This window comes from Zonotrichia leucophrys, chromosome 2 (assembly GCF_028769735.1).
Source record: "Zonotrichia leucophrys gambelii isolate GWCS_2022_RI chromosome 2, RI_Zleu_2.0, whole genome shotgun sequence".
NCBI classification, from domain to species: Eukaryota; Metazoa; Chordata; class Aves; order Passeriformes; family Passerellidae; genus Zonotrichia; species Zonotrichia leucophrys.
Window position 1 is genome coordinate 5,192,472 of NC_088171.1, and position 21,792 is coordinate 5,214,263.

General features: G+C 47.5%; 1 protein-coding gene across 4 annotated transcripts in view; it reads right to left on the reverse strand.

Annotated features, from left to right (window-relative positions):
- Window positions 1-21,792, reverse strand: part of LOC135443550 (mitogen-activated protein kinase kinase kinase 3-like) — an 83,188-nt gene that overhangs the window by 4,103 nt on the left and 57,293 nt on the right. For all 4 annotated transcript variants that reach the window (XM_064703840.1, XM_064703838.1, XM_064703839.1 and 1 more), the window contains 9 exons: window positions 14,689-14,822; window positions 11,439-11,512; window positions 9,212-9,279; window positions 7,304-7,396; window positions 6,172-6,366; window positions 5,194-5,342; window positions 4,522-4,653; window positions 1,490-1,619; window positions 745-922 (listed from right to left, as the gene is read on the reverse strand). In XM_064703840.1, coding sequence (XP_064559910.1) covers window positions 745-922; window positions 1,490-1,619; window positions 4,522-4,653; window positions 5,194-5,342; window positions 6,172-6,366; window positions 7,304-7,396; window positions 9,212-9,279; window positions 11,439-11,512; window positions 14,689-14,822 — 1,153 coding nt within the window. The remainder of the gene's footprint in view (window positions 1-744; window positions 923-1,489; window positions 1,620-4,521; window positions 4,654-5,193; window positions 5,343-6,171; window positions 6,367-7,303; window positions 7,397-9,211; window positions 9,280-11,438; window positions 11,513-14,688; window positions 14,823-21,792) is intronic.

The following is a 21,792-nucleotide window of genomic DNA, read 5'->3' on the forward strand; positions in this document are numbered from 1 at the left end:
AAAGAATTAAACATATCCCACTGATCCTAAAAAATTTAAAAATTAAACATTTGCCTCCCATCAGCCAGTGGAGGTGGTGCAGGGCACATCGACACCTGCTAAGGACTTTCTAGGTTTTCCCACCCAATTAGGGCTCTCTTGGAAGGATTATTTTTTGTTGACCCTCTTTGCTTCGGCACCTAACAGAAAGCAGACTGGGAAGACATTGCTTCCTCCTCATATACTGGGAAGATTAGCAGTGTTATCCCAGCTCCTCCAGGTTCCATCTGTCATCCTCCACAGATCAAAACATTCACAAGCAGCCAATGATTTTAGTTGTCTTTGTGCTTGAGCCACATGCAAACATCCAGCAACAAATTTGGGAAGACCATGAAGATCCCCTGAGCCTCTGAGCATAGTGAACCCAAAATCAGGGCCACCAAAACTCAACAGGTCTTCTAGTGAGCTTTGTTATCAATCTGCTTTCCAGAATCAAAAAGCAATTATGGGGATGAGCTGGATGTGAGACTCACACAAGACGAGAGTTTCCAAAATCAAGTTGCGATTCTGAGTGCTCCTGTTTGGGAATTTAGCTACAATAGTTTTACTCTGGATATCTGCACAGTTGATCCTAACATGTATCTCCTATTTTCCATCCTTTGCACTGCTTCCAGCTACTAGCTATACCTATTGTTCCTATTACAGCTTCCCAAAAGGACTGTTGGATTTAAGTAGCAGTGTTGGGGTTTTTACTGTGTTCCTTACCACACATCAGCTTTCCTTCCATAGCCCTCTCCACTGATAACCTCCGGGCTCATCCAGTATGGTGTCCCTGTGACAGATTTAATCCCAGTCCCGGACATGCAGATGGTCTGGATGCGTTTGCTGGCCCCAAAATCTCCAAGTTTCACATTTCCAGCAGAATCTCTCAGAATATTGGCACCTGGGGTGAGAAGCAAAGACAAGACCCCCAAGAAATGAAGCAGGAACCTGAAGTGGTTACAGTGAGGAGAGCAGGAAGGGCACAGGCAAAGAGCCAGGCAGGGGAGTACCCAAAGGGCTGTGGTGGGGTTGGACTCAGCATTATTTCAAATCCTTCTCTCCTAAGGCAGCTGCTCTCCAAGAGATTTGACTCCCACCAGCATCCCCTCATTCAGCAGATTTCCCAAAAATGAGCAGTGCATGGGGGCCAACAGATTATCCCACCCACAGACAGCAGAAAGCAGCTTCAGACCTCTCCAAATGGCAGAGCCTCTCAGTTCTTGGCTATGCTACACCAGATTTTCAGATATGTAAGGGCAGTTAACAGTAATTCCTTGAGAGAGAAAACAGCCCAAGATTTTGGTTTCAGCTGCTTGCTCAAGGTTTTCATGGCTCAATCTGGTGAAGGGCAGGGGCAAAAATACTTCAAATAGCAGATCCCAGCACTATGCTGGATTTGTACTGGGGCAGGGGGTGGCTGGGCTGAGCAAACCCAAGCAAGCAAAAAGTCTCTGTATTATGCACTCACCTTTAATATCCCTGTGGACAATCATATTGCTGTGTAGGTAGAAGACTCCCTGCAGGATCTGCCTGGTGTACTTCCGTGTGACATTCTCTGTCAGAGCACCGTAAGCTTTCAGCTGGTCCTTTATTGAGCCCTGTTGTGAAGAAACAACACAGCCAACTGTAAGGACCAGAGAAACCATCACATCACAGCAGCTTCTTAAACCTTCCTGACCACTCTGCATTCCAGCTCAAAAAAAAACCCCAAACCCTATTTGTAAAAACAGCAGAAATCCACTAAGAGCAAAGACTTGTGCCCGTGTCCCAGATCCCTGGGGAGATGAAGGTGACACAAGCTGGTGCCTGGCACAGCTTCCTCCTGCCAACAGCACAGACCTTTTTCCCCCTCTAGTGGCTGCAGGGGACTCACTGACAGCTCACAGAGAAGGACCAAATTGATGAGGAATTGCAACTCAAATGAGAAGATCAAGTCGATTAATTAGATTCATAGACTCTTTAAGGTTGGAAAAAACCTCTGAGACCATCCATTGCAATCATTAACCCAGCACTGCCAGGTCCATCACTAAATCATGTGTTCTTTTGAGCATTTCCAACAATGGTGATTCCACCACTTCCCTGGGCAGCCTATTCCAATGCTTGACAACCCTTATAGTGAAGAAATTGTTCCCAGCACCCAATCTAAATCTGTGCTGGTGCAAATTGAGGCAATGTTCTCTTTTCCTATCACTTGTTACCTGTGAGAAAAGACCAACTCCTACCTGTCTACAATCTCCTTACATGGAGATGCAGAGAGCCAGTTCTTTAGGGTCAAGATAGTGAGTCAGTCTTTGAAAGCCTCCTCCCAAAACTTTGCACAGCAAGGAACACCCACAGCCATGAGGGACAACCAGCCCCAAAAGGGGCTGCACCAAGACCACCCAGAGTAGATAATTTACAAGTCCTTGAATTCCTGACCCAGGCAGGCAGGCTCAAAATGGTTTGATGGTATTGATCAAAGAAAAAAGGGAGCAGGGGTACAGACATTTATCATCTGCAGCAGGCTGATCCCCTTGGATTTAGCTGTATTTTTGGACCACTTGGAAATGGATGTATCTCACTGTGCCAGAGCTGGGTTTTAGCAGGGATGAACCAGAGGCAGATTTGGGGTTCACACTCAGCTCTACCTCCAGTATTCAGGTTAGCTGGGAAGTGGGAGGGGAAACCCATCTTGTTTCTGCCTGTCCTGCAGCTCTGGGGTGGATCCATGACTGCCAGCCCTGTTCTGGGAACAGAGGCTGCTCTGCTCCAAGCCAGCCCATCCAACTGTATCAGCTTTTCCACATCCACCCATCCCTGCTGTTGCTCTGCCCAGCTACTGTTTTGGCTTCTTTTGAGCCTGGTGGTGATCCTATGGATGGGCCTCTCCTGTTCCTTTCTCAGCACTGCTGAAGCAACCTGAGATGCTCTAAATGACCCCCTCAATATAACCTGTATGCATGGTACATTCCCTCACCACAACCAAAACAGATTTCTTATCCTGCCCTCCCTCACCCTGATGAGGGGATATCAAACAAGAAGGGGAAACTGGTTCTTTGAGGCCTGTGGTCAAATGGACCACTCTGTTTTCCAAGCATAATTTAAAAAACAGTTTATGGGGAGGACAGAAAACTACAGAGTCAGCTATTAACTGGGGGCCAGCAAAAGAATGGCAGCCTCAGGATGTACCCAAAATTGGCCCTGTGAACATTTTGCCAAGTTGACTGTCTCAAACTGGAAGCTTGGCCAGACCCAGCTTTGCAGAGCTGCTGTCCTGCAAGCTTTGGGAACTCCCTCACTTCCACTGGCCTTGGAAACCAGAGCCCCAAGCTGCTTTTGTCAAATGAGCTGTTGTTGCAGCAGCAAAGTCAATCTGTATTTGGTCAGAGCTCAGCTTTATCATTTAAAAAAACAAACACTGAATTTCCAGCCCTGCTGGACACTGCCCCAGCATCGAATGCTGGTTTCCTGGCTGCTAACAAACATCAGCAAGGGGACTGCTGGAATTCCTGGGATTTACTCCTCTGGGTCCATGCCTTGTGGCAGGGCCTGAAGGCAAGATGCCCACTGGGAAAGAGGGAGGACAGGGCTTGGAAGGGAATCAGACATGGAAATCCACCTGATCACTCACATGCAAGATGCATACAGAGAGCCTCTAGCACATTTACTTAACTACTAAAATTATTTGCAACCAAATGACTTAATTGTCCCTTCTGACCTTACAAATCTCTGTATAAACAAGGATTTATTCTCCCACACTCTGGGGAACAAATCCAGCTGGACAGAAGGGACTTAGGAGAACACATCCTCCAGCAATGTAAATAGCATTATGCTGTTTTACACCACCAGTCTAATGGCTGATGTAATTCACAAGCTCCTAAACACAAAAAGATGCTCAGCTCACCCATGCACACTCTCCAGCCCCTGCTTAAACTCCCTCAAAGCATTCTGATCTTTTTCCCCATGACTATTTCATCCTATATCAGCAAAGCCACAAATGAAGCCACTCCTGCACAAGAGGATAATGCTGCCCACAAAAAGCTCTGTCCTCACCAGAGGACTCTAATGAACACCACTGTTTTTAATACACACGTGCTGAAAGCCACAAATAATTGGTGACAGCTGTGGGTGGACAGTTGTACTATTAGCTTGTCCTGCAGGGAGTTGCAGTAAATACTTAAGGATGGGCTCAGGCCACAGGGCTTGGAGCAGGATCTGGATCATGTCCCACATTCACCAAGCTCAGATTCCAGACTGTGCACACACCCTGCTCCAGGATTCAAACCTAAAACCTGCCTGCAAAGCTTTTCTTTTCACCCAGTGCTTGTTGAGGGGCTTCACCATGAGATCTGACTCACACCCTAAGCTCTCCCAAGCCTTAGGGATGCATCCACTGCTTTGGTTTGGTTCATCAGGCATAAAACAGCTCAGCTGGACAGATACAAACTTCACCAAAGTCCAGTAAAACTGTAAATCTGTTTTCTGCCACGCAGGACAATGTTTAGCAGGAACTACACTTACCCCTGGCATGTATTCCACAAAGATGGACAATTTCTTCTCCTCAGGATCCCGCAGGCACCCATAGTACTGCACGATCCTGTCGTGACGGAGAGTCTTCAACAGCTGAATCTCACATTCTAAAGCATTCACCTCCTGTAACAAACCACACAGGCTTCTTGATGAAGGGGAATGGTGTCTTTGGGAACATGATAGAAATACTGCTCCATGTTGAGCACAGTTTTTGTAGCAGCTGTGAAGCTGCCCACAAAGCCATTGGCCACATGAGGCCCAGAAATAAGGAGCACGCCCTAAGGGAAAGGTAAGGAGAAAGACAGGCCTTGGCTTTCAGACAGGTTTCATTAATTATTATTACTATTGTTACTTGTGTTTAAGGAGGTTTTCTGGTAAGATTACAACAAAGTCACTGAGCAGAATGGGGAGAAGGTGAAAGGAGCAAGAAGGACAAAACAAAGGAAGATCAGACAGACCTGCAAGAGGTGATACCTGACACAGAGCAGGCCAATGTAACCAAGGAACTGGGAAGCACAGAAGTCACCAGAGCCATTCAGGACTACTCCAGAGAGGGGAAACAACACCCTGTCTGCACACACAGCCTCCCAGGGACATGGACACCTCTACCCTCAGCCCACAGCTCCCCAGGGTGCTGCAGAACAGCCCTGCCCCTATACTCACTTTACTTGTCTCCTGGCTGTCAGGGTCAAAAGGCACCTGCTTCACTGACAGCTCCCTCCCGGTGTCAGCATCATAGCAGAGATAAACTTCCCCAAAAGCTCCTCTTCCCAGCAGCTTGCCCAGCCTCCAGTTCACAGGTGCCTGCAGGGCTGCAGGAGAGAGGAGAGGGTTGAGGGAAGAGCACAGCAGGGAGACTTCAGCATCAGGGTCCACCTGACCCTACAGGGCAGTCAGTGAGTCTCTCTCTCTCCCAGGGGCACAAGGACAAACCAGTTTTAACTACACTGGTTCTATTGGTGTGGGGGGGAATGTCCCCGAGTCTGCATTAGCATAAAGCAGAAACAAATCCCAGGAAATTCCTATTTCATTAAGAGTCTTTCCTCTAAAAACTGTTTCCTTAGCCAACACTGGAATTTCCCTTCTGCTGTGGGAGTGTTTAGCAGAATACAGAATGGCTGAACAGCAACCCAGGCAGGGACCAGTGAGGAGTTTTATCTCACTGGTCATTTCTAGGATGTTGTTCATCACTAAACAGGCCCAATATGCACCAGCTTCTATACCATGGGCAATGCTGCAATAGCAGAGGAGCATCTTTGAGTGCTGGGGTGACAGCAATGCAAGGCAAGGAACAGAAACTCTGGATGCATTTGCTCCCACATCCCAAGTCTTCTGGGAAGCTGACAGTCCAACACACAAGCAATCACCTGTAACCCAGCAAGATGAACACCAGCTGACCCCACACAGCTGTCAGCCAAAGGCTGAGTAAGACACAGGGTGTTGTACTAAACCCTGCTCATGACACACAAGCTGGTGTAGTGTGCCTCATGTTGGGGGGTGCAATCAAAGTTTACCCATGGCTGCTTAGCTGATGTCCAGCAACATCAGTAATTAATAACTCAGCAGGTCACAAAAACTTAATTTTGTGCCAAATCCCAGCTCTCCTGAGATCTTGGGCACTCGGGGCTTTGGTGCACTCACAGTTCCTGGCTTTTGTAGGGGAGGTGCTGAAGGCTTGCAGACCCTTTTCAAAATTGTTCCAACACTTGGGCCTGTACTCATCATACTGCAGAGTGCTGAGCTTGCTGTCCCCAGTAAAGCTCTTGGTTCTGCTGGAAGGGACGAGCTGAAAGAGGTTCTCCTGTGGGAAGTAACTCCTGGGGAAAGTCCTCCGGCCTGCAGGGGAAAAGAGGTAAAATAAGAGCCACAACACACACAGCCGCTTGGATCACCTGTCACCACCTTCTCACATCACTGAGATCCTCACCTCCTCAAATTAAGCAAAGCAAGTGTAATGAAACTGAAGCAAAGCCCTGTGAAGATTTTAAATTCAATTTAAGAGTTGATAACAGCAGGCATTACATCTCATGTAGATGTTTCCAGAGGGGTTTGCAACAGTTTAATTACATCAACGGGTGTGTTGGTTGTTAATCACAATTAAACACTGAACAGGCAGAGATTTACATTGAAAATTATCCCTGCCATCCCCTAAGTCCACATGCAAATGACCACACAGCAGGGCCAGAGCTGCTTTCACAGGGGTGGCAGTGAGAGATGAAGCTCATTCTGGAAAGTTCAATATGCTCTCTGCACGTCCTCAGTGCATTTTTCCCAAGGGAATTTTTGCCTCCCACTACTTGCAGTCTTACACAGTGAAAGAATGAGCAGGAAAAAGATGATGGAGTTGGCCCCAAAGCTCAGAGCTCACCAGCTTAAAACAGAGAAGCAAACAGATACTGCTACCCTGAAATTGCTTGGGGATTTCCTATGGCTCAGTGAGAAACCTGCTGTAAAGGTCACAAAAATCATCCTCAAATGCAAGCAATTTAGGGGAGTAGGAAGGTTGATACTGCCAAGGATGAGAAATGCCAATCATCCCCATGGCTAAATTGAAGCAGGAGGTGTAAGCAGAGGACAGGCTCAACATTTCCCAAGAGCAGAGCCACAAGGTCTCACAGAGAACACCCTTCTGAATACACAAGTGAATCCCAAAGCACTTGGTGGCTCTCCCTTTATCAGAAACCTCTCCTTCCCAAGTGTTTCCAGTCCCAGGCACTGGCACAAGGCACCAAGGACTCATCACCCCCTCCCTGAGCCCCCATCATGTCCTTACCATCGCTGTAGTCCTTGCGACTTTGGGAGAGATGGTACTGCCTTGGGAAGGTCCCACCTTTCCCAAACCTCTCACAGAATGGGATGTCAAAATCTGCCAGGAGGGAAGAAGACACAGATATTTCTGAGATCAGCTCAGTATCAAATGCCCAGGGCATTTCTTATGGGAAACACTGAGTTAGAGGCTGAGAAGGAGGAGACAAGATGTTCGTTTACACAACCCTACATACCCCAAGTGAAATCTGCCCACACTCACAAACTCTTCAGTGGAAAATCAGGGTTAGACACACTGCCCTTAGTGCCTCAAAATCAGAGGTTTAACTGCTCACTTTTCACCTGGCCCACATTGTTCAAGTCCAAGGCAGGGGATTAACACAGACCATGCTTGGTTTCCAAGGCATAGCATTAAAACATCTTATTTGCACTTGGAAAATGCAAAAAAATTAAACAGAACTGCCAGGCAGGGTCAGGCCTAGACACATCCACTCCAGAACATTTGTTATGATATCAGCTATTTCCAGGAAAATGCAAAAAAATCCAGCACTTGACTAACACCAGATAACATCTCCCCTCTTTCTTCTCAGATGTGACTCCTCCCCTCTGAAAGCCAATTCAAACCTCCAGAGCTCCAAACTTTTATATTTATTTAATTAAATGCTAGAAAGATAGAATATACAGAAGGGATTAAAGACCATCAGAGTTTAGACACTGGATGATGAGAGAGATGGATGGACATGCAAGATAAGGACATATTTTTTTAATAAAAACCCCAGCACAGGAAGCCATTGCTGGTAGCACCAAATAACTTGAGATTAAAATATCTGTCATTCCACCCCCTTCTTTCACCTGCTGTTTTTCCTCCATCCAATTCTAATGACACAGCCCCTTCTGACTGTTTGTTTGTCTTAGCCTGGGGCCAGCAGCAGCTCCTCAGAGGCCATTCCTGGCCTCTGCTGTGCTTCGGTGTGATTGCCAAAAAGAGCACATAATGGCTGAAATATGGTCAGCAAGAGGAGCAACAAGGACAGGGCAAGAGGTTCTCAGTGAGCCACGTGTGAGCAACGGTGCCCAGAGGTGTCTCAAAGCAAAGTGCCATAGGGGAAGCATTAAAACCTTCAGCAACCAGGGCCGACTGCAGCTTCATCTCTGCAGCTCAATCTAGAAATCCTGCCTCAGGCCAGCAATGAGTTATCCAGCCACAGGCTGGCTGCCATTTGCTCATTTTTATTAGTGCAAGTCATTACAATATTACAGAGTTTCCATTATTTAAGCAGCTGGATGTTTGTAAGTGATTAAGCAGTAACCTATGATCTGTGCAAGCACCAATACAGCTTCTCTCCCAGCATTTGCACTATTGCAGATTATTATTCATGCAAGTGGAAGAGATGTAACTCCCTAGGGAGTTGGGCTTTGCTGTGTAGGAAGTCGAGATCCTGAAGGGGCAACTCCCAGATGAGAAAAGAGAGACAAAAGCTGATCCCACAAGGCTGTTCCCAGCACCCTGCAGTTGTCTGCAAACACAAGAGCAACATCTTCCAGCATAGATCTCAAGCTTTGCTTGCTTCCATCCATCCACCTCAGGGCCTCAGCTGCCCAGTTTGGACTATTGTTGCTGTCAATTGATTCCCAAACCAGCCCCAAAGGTATTGCTGCAGAATCACAAAGGGTTAATGAAGACAAGAGCAACCCTGTCTGTGTTTGATGCTCTGGGCCTTTTGATTTTAGAGAATATTCATGTTTGACCATTGCAATGTCAGTTCTGAAGGGTTACTAAAGCCATGGAGCTGGTTTGCTTGATTACTTTTAATTACTTTTCATGCAGTGCCATCTCTCTAATAGTCTTCATCCAGCCTCTTCACTATAAGCTTTTTATACTTTTCAGCAAATCCAAACCACCAAGAGTGCTTACCCATGCAATCAAGACCGTCTTTGGGATGGCTCTTCCTTCCAGGAACAGGGGTTTGGGGAAAGGGAGGGCTGCAAAGGGATGGGGAGAAAAAAAAAGGATTTATTTATTATATCAGAACAGCTATGGAATTAATACACTAGGGAAGGGACAGGATAAACCACAAGCTGCACTGACCACTGAGCTCCCAACCTCATCCTGCACAAGAATGAGGACTGGTTTTTTGGCTGGATCACAGCTTGTTCCTGTGGCAAACAAAAGGGATGCTGCAAAACCCACAGTCACCAGGCTGAAATGAAGCAGCCAAAGATCATCACCCCTGTGCAGGAGGCAGCTCAGGAGGGCCACAGGCTTCTGCTCCCTCAGTGTCAAGTGTTCAACCACACATCTCTGCTTTCCATGGACACTGCTGAGCTGCTGCAGGTGCTCACACCAGAGCCCTTCAGCCATGCTCAGTTCATGCAGCTTTCCCTCCTGTCCAACATCACCTCCAACCTTCCTCACACACAGACTCTGCACCACCTCTGGGAACACACAACCTCCCACAGGACCAGGAGGGAGAGTGTGGCATTGGTGCCTCAAGGCCTTTAAACTACAGTGAGAGGATGGAAAAGCACTGCAAGGGGATTGCAGAAATCCCAATTTCACCCCAGGCTCTTAGAGAGTGAGCTGGGCATGTGGGTTTTACACTTCTCTTTTAACAATATGGGCACAGAGTAGAAATCAGCTTTGTAAAGTGCTCTGAAACCTACTCATGTCAAAGCTGATCCCTGCTGTGGCAAAGAGGAGTTTGTGATGCTGTTCCTAACCTTCAGCCTGGTCACTGAGCCTGTTCACTTGCTGTCCTCTTGGGCTGATGCCATCCCAAACAACTGGCTGCAAGGCCTCCACCAGCTCTTTGCAGGAATAGTCCCACTAACTCCTCTTCCTTGGAGTAATACAGCCCTCCTTGTGCCTTTTCCAGCTCCTAGACCCATGACTGGACACATCTGCCTGCTTTGGACAGCAAATCAGACCATGCCACCCTCTCACAGACAGAGCTAAAAGCCTAAAGCTCTCCTCTCAGTTCACAGCAGAGTGTTACACACAGCCCATGCTCCTTCTGCTGCTCTTCTTGGCAAAATCTGTGCAAAAGCAAAGCTGGGGCAGAGAGGTTGGGAACACAAGGAATCCAGCTTCGATACAGCCCTAACAATGAGCAAATACATCACAGGAAATTATTAAAAGCCACAAAAAGGAAATGGACCTTGATGCTGAGACAGGTCCAAAGCACACGGAGCTGCAAACCCCAAGCACGCTACACAATCAACCCAAGGCAGGCAGGCCTGCTGGAACACAGCCTTGGGGCTGGATGGAACAGCAACAGCGGAAAAAAATAGACAACCTTTGATGCAGATGGAAAAAAAAATACACTGCTTCCCAAAAGGACACTGTGTCTTATCCACAGCTCACCCTGCACAGCAGCAAACACAGGGATTCTGTGCACGTGGGAGCTGGGATCCAGCTCAATGGCAGCAGGCACTGAATCGCAGCCTGGCTTAGTACAGCGTGTCCCAGTTGCTTCCTGCTGAGTAGCTAAACTTAGTTACTGCTCATCTGGTGTCCCCAGCACCTCGACTGACACGTCTGTGGCTGCTGGCACTGCACAGGGGCTGCTGAGCTTGCCAGTGGTCAGTGGAGAGCAGACAGCGTGCCCAGGGAGGAGGAGGCACGGAGAGGCTGATGGAATATTGACCTGGTGACTGCAGAGAGCCGGAGGGGAAGGAGGTGCTGTGAGGGTGGTGAAGCACTGGAAAAGGCTGCCCAGAGAAATTGTGGGTGCCCATCCCTGGAAGAATTCAAGGCCAGGCTAAATGGAGCACTGAGTAACCTGGTCTAGTGGAAGCTGTCCCTTCCCATGGCAGGGGATTGGAACTGGATGATCTTTAAGGTCCCTTCCAACTCAAACCATTCTGTGATTCTGTGAGAATTTTCATGTCAAAAGGCAAAAAAGAAAACCTGGTCACACAAAGCTAGGCTGTCTTTGTCCAGGCCAGATCACTGCAATTCAAATCATTGCACAGACATCTGTGCTAGGATCTGTTTTTCAGCAATAAAGATAAATTTGTTTTACTCAGCTGCACCCTCATCCCAACAGAAACCTCAGGGGTTTCCACTGATCCTGTTGCTCTCCTGCTGAGGAGCAGAGGCTGCAGTTCAGCTTGGGAACATGGTGACACACACAACTCACCTGTCCACAGACCTGTCCAGTGACTGGCAGCTCCCAGACAGAGAATCATCAGGGCTGATGAAAGCTTCAAGCATCTGACAGAGAAAGAAAAGGGAAACAATAAACCATGCATTGTAGATCCCCAAGCTCCAGAACTAGCAGACCGCTGCAGGGTCATCCATTTATGATGCCTTTTTTGCATTATTGTTCTTTCCAGCTGCTATTTGCTGGTAGAAAAACTGAAGCAAAGATCATCAGCACCCTGATGTTCAAAGCATGCAGAGGAGTCAATGAGATTCAAAGTGCTCAAAGCATTTGTGAGAAATAACAATATTTACTACTTTTTCCTTACTACTAAAGGAAAATATGCATCAGGACACAAATGATGTGCCCAAGGCCAAGTGGATATTGTGTAGCAGAGGCAGGAGTGCAGCCCTGGGCTCCTGACTTCCCGAGCTGCCCTGGCACACGAGCCCAGCCTTCCTCTCTGCTGATAAGAGCAGCATCATCAGGGCTTTGGCTGGAAGAACTGGCTTGGCACTCATCGGTGAAGTCAAAAGCTGCATTTGTGTTGCTTCCTGGATGAGACATTGTACTGGCCAGGGTTATTTATAGCTGGTTAGTAACAATAGAGGGTTTGTAAGGAGTGGCAAACCCTGGAGCTGTGTGCAGCTCCACATGGAGCAGAGCCTGCTCCGAGCCACACTGTGCTGCCATGCTCCCTCCTGGCTGGGACATTCACTAACCCCTGCTCCACAGCTCACTCCTGGGAAAGCTGAGCAACAAGGGTTAAACACCATGTGGAGCCACACTTTGCTGCTTCCCACATCACTCCTCCTTCCCCAACAGGCTCCCTTTCCCCAGGCTGTTCCTATCAGCCCTCCTCAGCCAGTTGTCAGAACAGCTCGTGCTGTTTTGGCCAGGCAGTCCCAACTGCAAAGCGCAATTCTTCTCTGCTTCCTAGTTTGTACCCTAAAACCTCCTTCAAAATGCACTAGGCCAAAGAGGAGCAAGCACTCTGACAGAAGCCACTCCCCACCTCTGCCAGCCATGCCAGGTCTCTCCCAGCAGTGAAAGCTGAAACAGACTCATTTCTCAAAAGCATTAAATTGGGAATTGGAGCATGCTCCATACTCAGCCTCTGTTCATCTGCCAGGCTGGTCCCAAGACCACAGTTACATCACAGGCTTGCACAGGGGCATTCCCCAAAAGGCAGCAAGCTCCAGCTTCTGAGTGCTTTTCCATCAGGCACATATGGAAGCAGCAGTACAAGAACATTCTGCAGGCAAAGCCCATATAGGGAAAAGCAGAACTGCTCAATGAGGAAAGACAATAAACCCCAAACCATTCCCCAAACCCCTTTTCCCTGCTTTTACTTTGCTAGCAAAGGGCTGTGGGCCACCCACAGAGTGATGTTGGGGAAAAGCAAGGAGAGCATCTGGGAACCTTCATCCAGAGCAGGCTCAGGGCTCTGAATTAATGGAGCTGCACAAACAGCAAGTGGAGCTGGGCTGATTTACACCCAAGGGGGTCAGGGGGACCCTCCCCCTGCACACACACACACACTTTGTCTTAATCCTCCCCAACATGTTTTGGAGGCATGTGAAAACAATGGAGAGCCAGCTTTTGGCTGCAAGGAGCACACGATACATCTGCACTCTGACGCTGCCAAGACTCACCCGGAGTGACTTCTTATTTTATTAATGGCTGGATAATAAACTGTTGAAAACACAACTTTGCCATGGAAACACTGGCACAGCCTGCATGCAAATGTGGAGCAAGTGGGTGCTTTTGAGTGTAGGAAATACACATCTCCCCAGGAATATCCTTGGGGGCCAGCATAGCAACCTGATGGACTGAGTTTAGTGCCTTCCAGATGTCCCTCCTGCAAACTAGGGATTCTTGGTCCTGTGTTTCCAAGAGCTTTGTAAGAATGACATGTGCTCAGACAGCCCAGCTGACTTCACAGGATCTATACTAAGCTCTTCAGAGCTATAGATTGAGCAGAAATGCAAACTGAGAGGGAGGTGTAAGGTGCTCCCACTGTGGTCCCTTGACACTGCAGTTTCCCTCACTGTGGGTACCAAATTGACTGGAGGATGAGGTACTGCTCAGCACTGAGGAACTTGCTGCTCTTTTATTACTGAGGGACTGGAATATACAATTTCCTTATTAAGAGAGTTAAAAAAATATAAATGGGGGAGGGACAGAGACACAAAACCACAAAGGCTGTGGGCAGAGCCAAGAACTGTAACTGGAGCTCAGGCAAAAACACCACTTGGGAAGCAGCCAGAGCTGCTGATATCCCCAGGCTGTTGCAATCGCAGGCAATCGGTTGCTTGGCACATTCCCTCACAGTCCTGGGATCTGGGAATGCTGTGGCCACGAGGGCCTGGCAGCTGGTGCACATGTGTGCCCCAGAGCTACCTGAGGTGCCTGGGCACATCTGCCATCCCCACTGGCTCTCAGGGCTCCTGGAAATCAGACACTCCCATGGGCATGTCAAGCCCAGGGGCACCCATTCCTGGATAAAGCTGGCCTGAGCCCCAAGCACAGGCACTGCCAGAATGTAAAGGTGGGAGCAGCTCTCCCAGCACAGCCAGTGTTGGAATTCAGGACATCCCTCTGGCTGTCCTGGACTGCCAAGACCCCTGCCAGGGGGCTCAGAGACCCTGGCACAGAGCCCAGAACACCTGTGGGTTTGATTATGACCCATGGAGCAAGTTACCAACCTTACATGAAGATCTGCAAGCCATGACAGGTTAAGCAGAATGACAGTGAATTTATCACGGGTTGAAAATTAGATTTTTGAGGTTTTTAGAATGGGGGTTCAGGGGGCAAGATGGAGGAATCTGAGCCTGTCCAGCCTTTCTCCTTCTTCTTCTTGGCCTCCATCTTCTGCTTTGATGTTGGCACTTTTAGATTGGTTTAGAGTAGAAGCTCACTGTCTAACACAGGTGATAGGTATTGGAAAGTAATTGTAAATATTGTACACGTAGTTTTTAGTATAAAAAGATAACACTGCCTGGGGGCAGGCAGAGTGCCTCTGACTGTCATGTTGAGAGGACCTTGGCTGGACAGGTGAAAAAATTTTATAGATAAGGAACAATAAACAACCTTGAGACCGAGAACTGAAGAGCTCTGACTCCTTCTTCGAGTGCCAGGCTGAGAAAAGAGACTTTCTAATGTATCTCAGGGTCACTCTGAGCAGCAGAGATCCCAAGAAGCCAGCAGAGCTGTCCCATTGCAGCCACCCCCCAGCCCCACTCACGTTCTGGTCCATGGTCTCGGGGATGAACTCTCCCTCGCTGTTGATGCTGGTGTAGGAGCCCTGGCGGGCGATCTGCTGCTGCTCCTCGGGAACGCTGCCCGGCGGCGGGGAGCTGCGCCCGGTGTGCAGGGAGCCTGGCCAGGGACACACACGGTCAGGGAAGGCACCCACCAACCCAAACCCTTCCAGAAACGCTGTCCCACTGAGCACACAGCTCCTGGAGATGCTGCTGGGTGCCAGCACAGGAGCTCATGACAATGACATAGACTCTTGGGGCATTCACAGAAGGCCAATTCACTTCATTAACAAACCCATTGCTTGTTATACCCTAGTATAAAATCCCTATCCCTAAAATTGGTCCTTTAATTAAAACACCTGATGGTGTTTTAATTAAAGAACCAATCAACTCCATCCCTACAGGTGGATTTGACGGGTCCTTTAATTAAAACACTATCACCATTGGCTAATTAAGAAACAAGCCTTTGGTAAACATATCTCCATAACACATTCCACATGTTCACAACAGCAGGTGCAGCAAGTGAAGATACGAATTGTTTCTAATTCTTCTCTCTGAGCTTCTCAGAGCCTTTCACAGAATGATGCCTGGGAAAGTTGTCAAGTTGTCTGTTCCTCTCTGTGACCAGAGAGCTGCTGCCACAGCTGGGTTTGAACTCATGAGGATGGGAATGGAGCTAGAGGAGCGATGCTGTTTATGGGCATCCTCCAAAGCTTTAGCACCAGGGAGGGTTTGTTACTGTGGGATCACACAATGTTTAGCAGACTTGACCTTCAACACACCCTGGATCCTAAGAGCTGTCACTGCATCCAGGTGTGATGCTAGAAAGCAAAGAGCTCTGGGAGTTCTGCTGTGATACAATCAGTCAGTCTCAAAGCAAACCACAAAACCACAAACCCACCTCCCCTTTGACCTCTGGGCATTCCCTCCTGGAGCAGGTTACTGCCTTGTCCAGGCATGTGGGAAACAGCCTGGCTGTGCTCAGCGCAACATCACTGAAACACTTGTTATATGGAAAACAACTTGCACTCAAATACCCTCTCTTCTCCCTGCTCTCCCTACACAAAAGTAAAGACAAAGGAAAACCAGCCCTCAAACCCAAAAAGCCCAGGGCAGGAATGACCTATGGGATTGGTTTGTCTCATTTTTGGCCGAGGGAAGTGTCTCCCTTGTCTATAACCCCAGAGCCTCTATCCTCTGCATCCTATGCACAGACAGCAAAGCTCCCACTGGGTCCCTCACAGGGCTTGTTTAGAAGGTGATTTCCAGTTTGCACTTGGCAGAGAACCCCACAGCTTCTTTATGAAGATGTTCCATTTCTCCAAATCCACTCTATCCTTGTTCCTTTTCCAGCTTTAGGGATTGCTGCCCTGCTGCAGAGTCTTGGTTCTGCTTGGCTCCCTGCAGTCCCTCTCCTCCACCCCTGTGCTGTCATCACTCCAAGGCAGGGAATTGCTGATGGAGATCTGTGTGGATCCATGCTGGAGCTTCAGCTGGCATTGTGCAACATGAGCTTTCACACAACACAACCTGTTTTCATGCAGGCTGCTGAAAAGCACACATCCTTGAGGAGATGGAAAGCACATGGAGATGCATTTCCTCACATTTTGTATCCATTTTGTGGCACTCTCACCAGTTCTTGGGCTCATAACCACCATTTGCTAACAACATGCCCAGGGCTGAGCACAAGAGAAAGGTACAGGGAGGGGGCCTACCCATCATGGAGAGTCAACACTGATCTATCAAACAACACTTCTGCCTCTTCTGCATCACATTACTGTGCCAGATGGATCTGTGGAATAAATCCATCTCCGTGATCAACACTACCAACCCCAGTTCCCACCTTTCACTTAAGCAGATACACATCAGGAGCTGTGAATGTTAACAGTGTCACACCAGCATTAAAGATCATTAAATCATTGGATTTACACCAAACACACAGATCTGTCAGTCCATGCTACATCCTTCTTCTGACTCCTTGCTTAGATTGTAAAAATAAAAGTCATATGGCTTTGAGTTACTTTTTTTTTCCTCTTCCTATTTTCTCCTTCACAGATTTCCTGCAGGATAAGAACACAGTGAAAAAATCTCCAACTGAAGTAATGCCAAGATCAAGAGAAGAGAAACTCTCAAGTGCTGCAGCCCTCATAACGAACTGGCTTTCCACCAGCCCTAAAACAAAACCAGTTGGGAAGTACAGCATCCTCTCTTTGAAGATAAATAAATAAACTTTTAACTGTTGAGCAGTTCAGGCACCCTGAATAAATCACTGCATCAGCAGCCCCTCATTTGCTTAGCAGATGCCAATCTGGAATGCAGCACAAGGACATTTGGGTGGCTCTTGCCCCAGAAAGCTGCTGGAGGATTTAGTGAGGTGTAACTGCTTAGCCCTGCTGAGCATTTCTGTTACTGCTGCAATGAGCTGTGGATCTGCTCATGCACCATTGGGATTTCTTGCTCCAAGGACCCACTTGCTATCCAGAAAGCCTTTGATTATGATTTTACAAAGATCTGTACATGCTCTGTTTGACTCTGAACACAGGGAGTTAAACCAGATTTATCACAAGCACAAAGACTTCCCATGATCTCCCATTAAGCCTTTGCCTGTAACAACTACTCCCAGCCATAGATCAGCTGTGTTTGACCTTCCAGAGTCACATTTCCTGCCAAAAACTTTAAAAGGGAATAAGACACCAGCTATTTCCCAGCAGGTAAGGAAATTAAACAAAGTGCTTAGGCTTTTGCCTGCTTGGAAACTGCTGGAGTGAAGCAGATCCCTTTTCAGCCAGGCTGTTTGGGCAGAAGTACTGCCCAAAGTAATTTTTGCAGCTTCACACCTTCAGGAGCACTGGTTGCTGCTGCTTTGCATCCATGCATATTCTTCCACCTGGGGGAAACACGGGGAGGTGCTGGGAGCGGAGCTCTGGAGCTCAGGGTTGATTCCCCATTCCAGCCCTATCCTGGTAACAAAACCTCAGGCAATCCCAGTGCTGCTGGATGAGGGTCAGAGAAACAGAGCAACACTGGTACTTCACGCAGGCTTAATTCATAGTGGGGAAAACACACTGGATATATTGGATAACGCTGATTAATCCATCCTGAGGAAGAAAAATACAGAAAAGTCTAGATGTGCCTGTTTGACACACCACAGATGCTCTTCACACTTGACCTAATACTCAGAAAACAGCAGCAGCACCAGGCAGGGAGAGGAGGTCCCCAAGGGACTGTCCTGGGGTCTATGGGACAACATGTCAGCTCTGGTGGGGATGTGTGGCATTCACATTCTCTGAAAAAATCCCTTCACCCAGGATTTTCCTCCTGGGAAGCTGAGAAGCCTCAGAGAAAAGGAAAACAATTCTCATCTCATTTACTTCTCGTGTGTTGTGCTCACATGTGGAATGTGTTTGGAGATTGTTTACCCACAGGTGATTGTTCCATTGGATTCTGCTGGGAGTTGTTTTCACTCTTTGGCCAATCAGGGCCAAGCTGTGTCAGGACTCTGGTAAGAGTCAGGAGTTTTCATTTTTATCTTTTTAGCATTCTGTAAGTATCCTTTCTATATTCTTTAGTATAGTATAGTATTCTTTGATATAATATAGTATTATAAAATAATAAATTAGCCTTCTGAGAACATGGAGTCAGATTCATCATTCCTGCCTTTGTCTGGGGGAACACAAATACAATAGGGATGGGGCAGGCTGTGAGGCACTTCTGTACAGGCAGAGTGCTGGTCAGATCTCAGCAGCTCTGTTTGGGATTCCTGAACTCAAAGTTGGCCTTGGTTGAGCATCTGACCTCAGATTCTCTCTGCAGCAAGGTGCTCTGGGGAGGGATTCCTGCTCCACTTACACACACAAATGTAAAGCCATAGATTTGAGAGGAGAGCACAGAGTGTCCTGAGGACACAGAACCAGGACAGCACGGAGACTCACAGTCACTGCTGGCACCCACTGGGGCCTTTCATGTTCCCTTCTGCTGTTTTTCTTTAAGAAGAGCCTTTCCTGCAGTATGTGCAGAGCTCGTGGTGCTGCACGTACAGCCAGCTCCCCTGTGCCAGCCTTGGCTTCCCTCCACCCCTGCATTCCCTGGCTCCATCTTCCCCTGCTCTTCCCAAAACTTCACCCACTACTGACCAGCAGCAAGCAGGGAAGAGAAGCCCTGGAAGAGCCAGAGCTGGGGAGAGTTTGCTGGCAGCTGCCACCACTCACAGCTGCAGCCACAGGGAGCCCAGCCCTGGGATGACGTTCCCAAACAAGGGACAGCACGTCAGGATGTGCTGCTCCTCTGAGCCCTGGCAGAAACACCACGCTCAGGACAGCAGAAAGAGAGAAACCTGCTGGAAATTCCTCTCTCTGGTCCTGTCAAGGGGAGTTGTGAGCAGATGGATTAAATCTTCCTTTCTTTCTTCTTTTCCCTGCAAGCCTCTCTCCTCTCCTTGCTGATCCTTCTGAGCATGGATTTCTACATTTTGATTTGAAGCAAATTTAGGGTACTTTTAAACTAATAAGCAAGACAGAACCTATTTTCTAGCTCTAAAGCAGCTGGCATGATGCACATAGATAAATTTTCTTCCTCTTCTCAAAACAGAGCAGGTTTCATCCATCCTAACTCCTGCAATGCTCCTGGTCTGGAGAGAGCTGGCAGGCACATGAAACCATGGCTCAGCAGCCTGGTTTTCCATGAAAAAAAACAGTAAAATAAAGCTTCTAGTAAAAGTTTCTATTGAGATGGTGATGCTGGAATAGGGCTGTTAAATAATTTTTGGATAATGTTCTGAAACATGTATTTCTTCAAAGCAAATAAAAACAATCCTCAGTTATCTGAAAATCCAGAACCCCAAAAGTTTTCTTTTTCCAGTCCAAGTTCCCTTGGACTTTTGCTGGCCACCAAAAAACTGGAAGGGGATTTCCACTGAAAAAGTTTATGGGGAAAAAAAAAAAGAAAGAAAGAAAATATTGACTTTGCATAAGGTTTTTCAGGGACATGGCATGAAGACATTTTCTGCCCAGCAGAAGCAAAAATAGCTAAATCTTCGCCAGAACATTTACCTCCCTTCCAATGTGCTTGTGCCAATTACATACAGCTTTATTACTTTCCGCTGCTGTTTACATGGCAGAGTCAGCAGAAAAACATGAGACATCTCAGAAACACAGAGAACATGACCCTGAACTACCTTTTAGTATAAAGCCACTTTAAATCTCCTTTTAAATGTGGTTTTAAGAGAAAAGCTGATCTGAATTAAGATCCTCTTTTGATAGCAACCACTTTGATGACAGCAGAAGGAAAACACTGTGAAATGCCTTGTGACTGCAAGGGAAGAAGTTTCTCCTGCAGAATTCCCAGCCTCTTAGGATGCCTTTTGACTATGCACCAAGTTCAGTGAAATCCCCACTGCAGGAAAACAAAACACAGCATCATGTCTGTCTGTCTGTCTGTTCCCTGATGCTGGGTTTTATGCTCCATTTGAGATGCTGCTCTCCCTTTCAGCTTGCTGGAGTTTCTGCCCAGCTGCTGGATTGCCCAGCTCTGACTCAGGAGGTCAAAAATGCATCTGCTGGACTGTGAGCACCCCCCAAGCAGAGCTGCAGCAGCTTCCTACAGACCCCAGATAACCAAAAGAGAGGAGTTAGAAAGATAAAGAGAGACAACAACCTTCTGTTGTCATGCTGAGGGCTTGCTGAAACCTCCTGGCAACACTGATGGCTTACATGGAAAAAGAAACAGGTATGGCTGATGCTTGGGCTGGTTACTTTTGCCACCTGACCATATAAAAGTACCAAGGACTCAGAGTTTGGCACATCGGCTCCTGAAAATCCCAGTATTAGCACACTCTGCATGCCACAGCTACTACCCTGAATAAAGCAGCACATTGTGTCCATCCCTCCACTCTGCTCTTCAAGCATTCCCTCAAAATCCATTTGTACCTCAGGCTCTCACCCTTGCAGAGCTGAAATCTCACCCTTTGTCTGCCTTGCCTTGGCTCAGGGCACTTGAGACAGTGACACCTCACAGTCAGTGGTGCAGAGCTGGTCAGGAACCAGCAGCCCCAAAACAGGAAGGACAGGCCAAAGCATGGAAATAAAAGTTGGTAGGAAAGGCTTAACTTTGCAAGAATTCATCTTTCCACTAGCACAGCTACACATGGAATCAACCCTGCCCATCATGCTCAGCTCACACATGTGTCAGTGACAGCTCCCAGTGCCACAGCTCTTTGCTCATTAACAGCCTAACATGCACCAAAAAATAAAAAAAAGGCAGCAGAAAGGTTTTGCTCAAGCATTTTCTGCTGAGACTCTGTGCTTTATGTGTGCATTTCATCCAGTGACTCTGCCAAACTCTCAAAAACCACGTGAGGTAGGAAAAAACCTCCAAATCAATAGAAAAAGACAAGCCTGGTATATCCAAACACCAAGCTCAAGAAGAACCCTTGCACATGTGCCACCCAGCCCTGGCATCACTGAGAGCTGGGCATGGCTGCACAAGGGCTATGCTGGACCTACCCTAGAGGAACATTTTCTATACATCTTGTCTGAGGTGCAGCAAATCACAGGATTTGTTATCAGCACAGGCTATGAAACAGAGAAGGGGGGAGTCCTTGGAGAAAAACACTCATTTCTTGCACAGAGAAGAGTTTGGAACTGTTTACTGCCATATAAGTACAGAGGATCTTTAGAGGATGAAGTATTTCTCCATGTGTATTTCTGAAGGAGGGCCCCACTTTATTCAAGGCTGGCAAGAACTTGCATGAAAATGATGAAGATCTGTAGAAATTCCCCTATAACCTGCACCCAGAGACACAGCAGAGAACATTCACTGTATGAAAAAGTCATTTATCCTGCCTGCAGGCTGGAATATGAATAATTCTGCTCCTGCTATCCAGTCCTACATACTGCTTTACCAGCTCTGCACAGGGTGCCCTGCTCTCTACAAAATCCTCCAAGGTTCTTCACACAAAAGCTCCTACAGACAGCTGACCAACAGGATTTCAAAAAGCTCAGAGGATTTTAGAAAGCAAAGAAGCATAAACTCAAGCCCAGAAAACCAAATAGAAAACCACACAAGGCTACAAACAAACTCCAGTCCCTGTA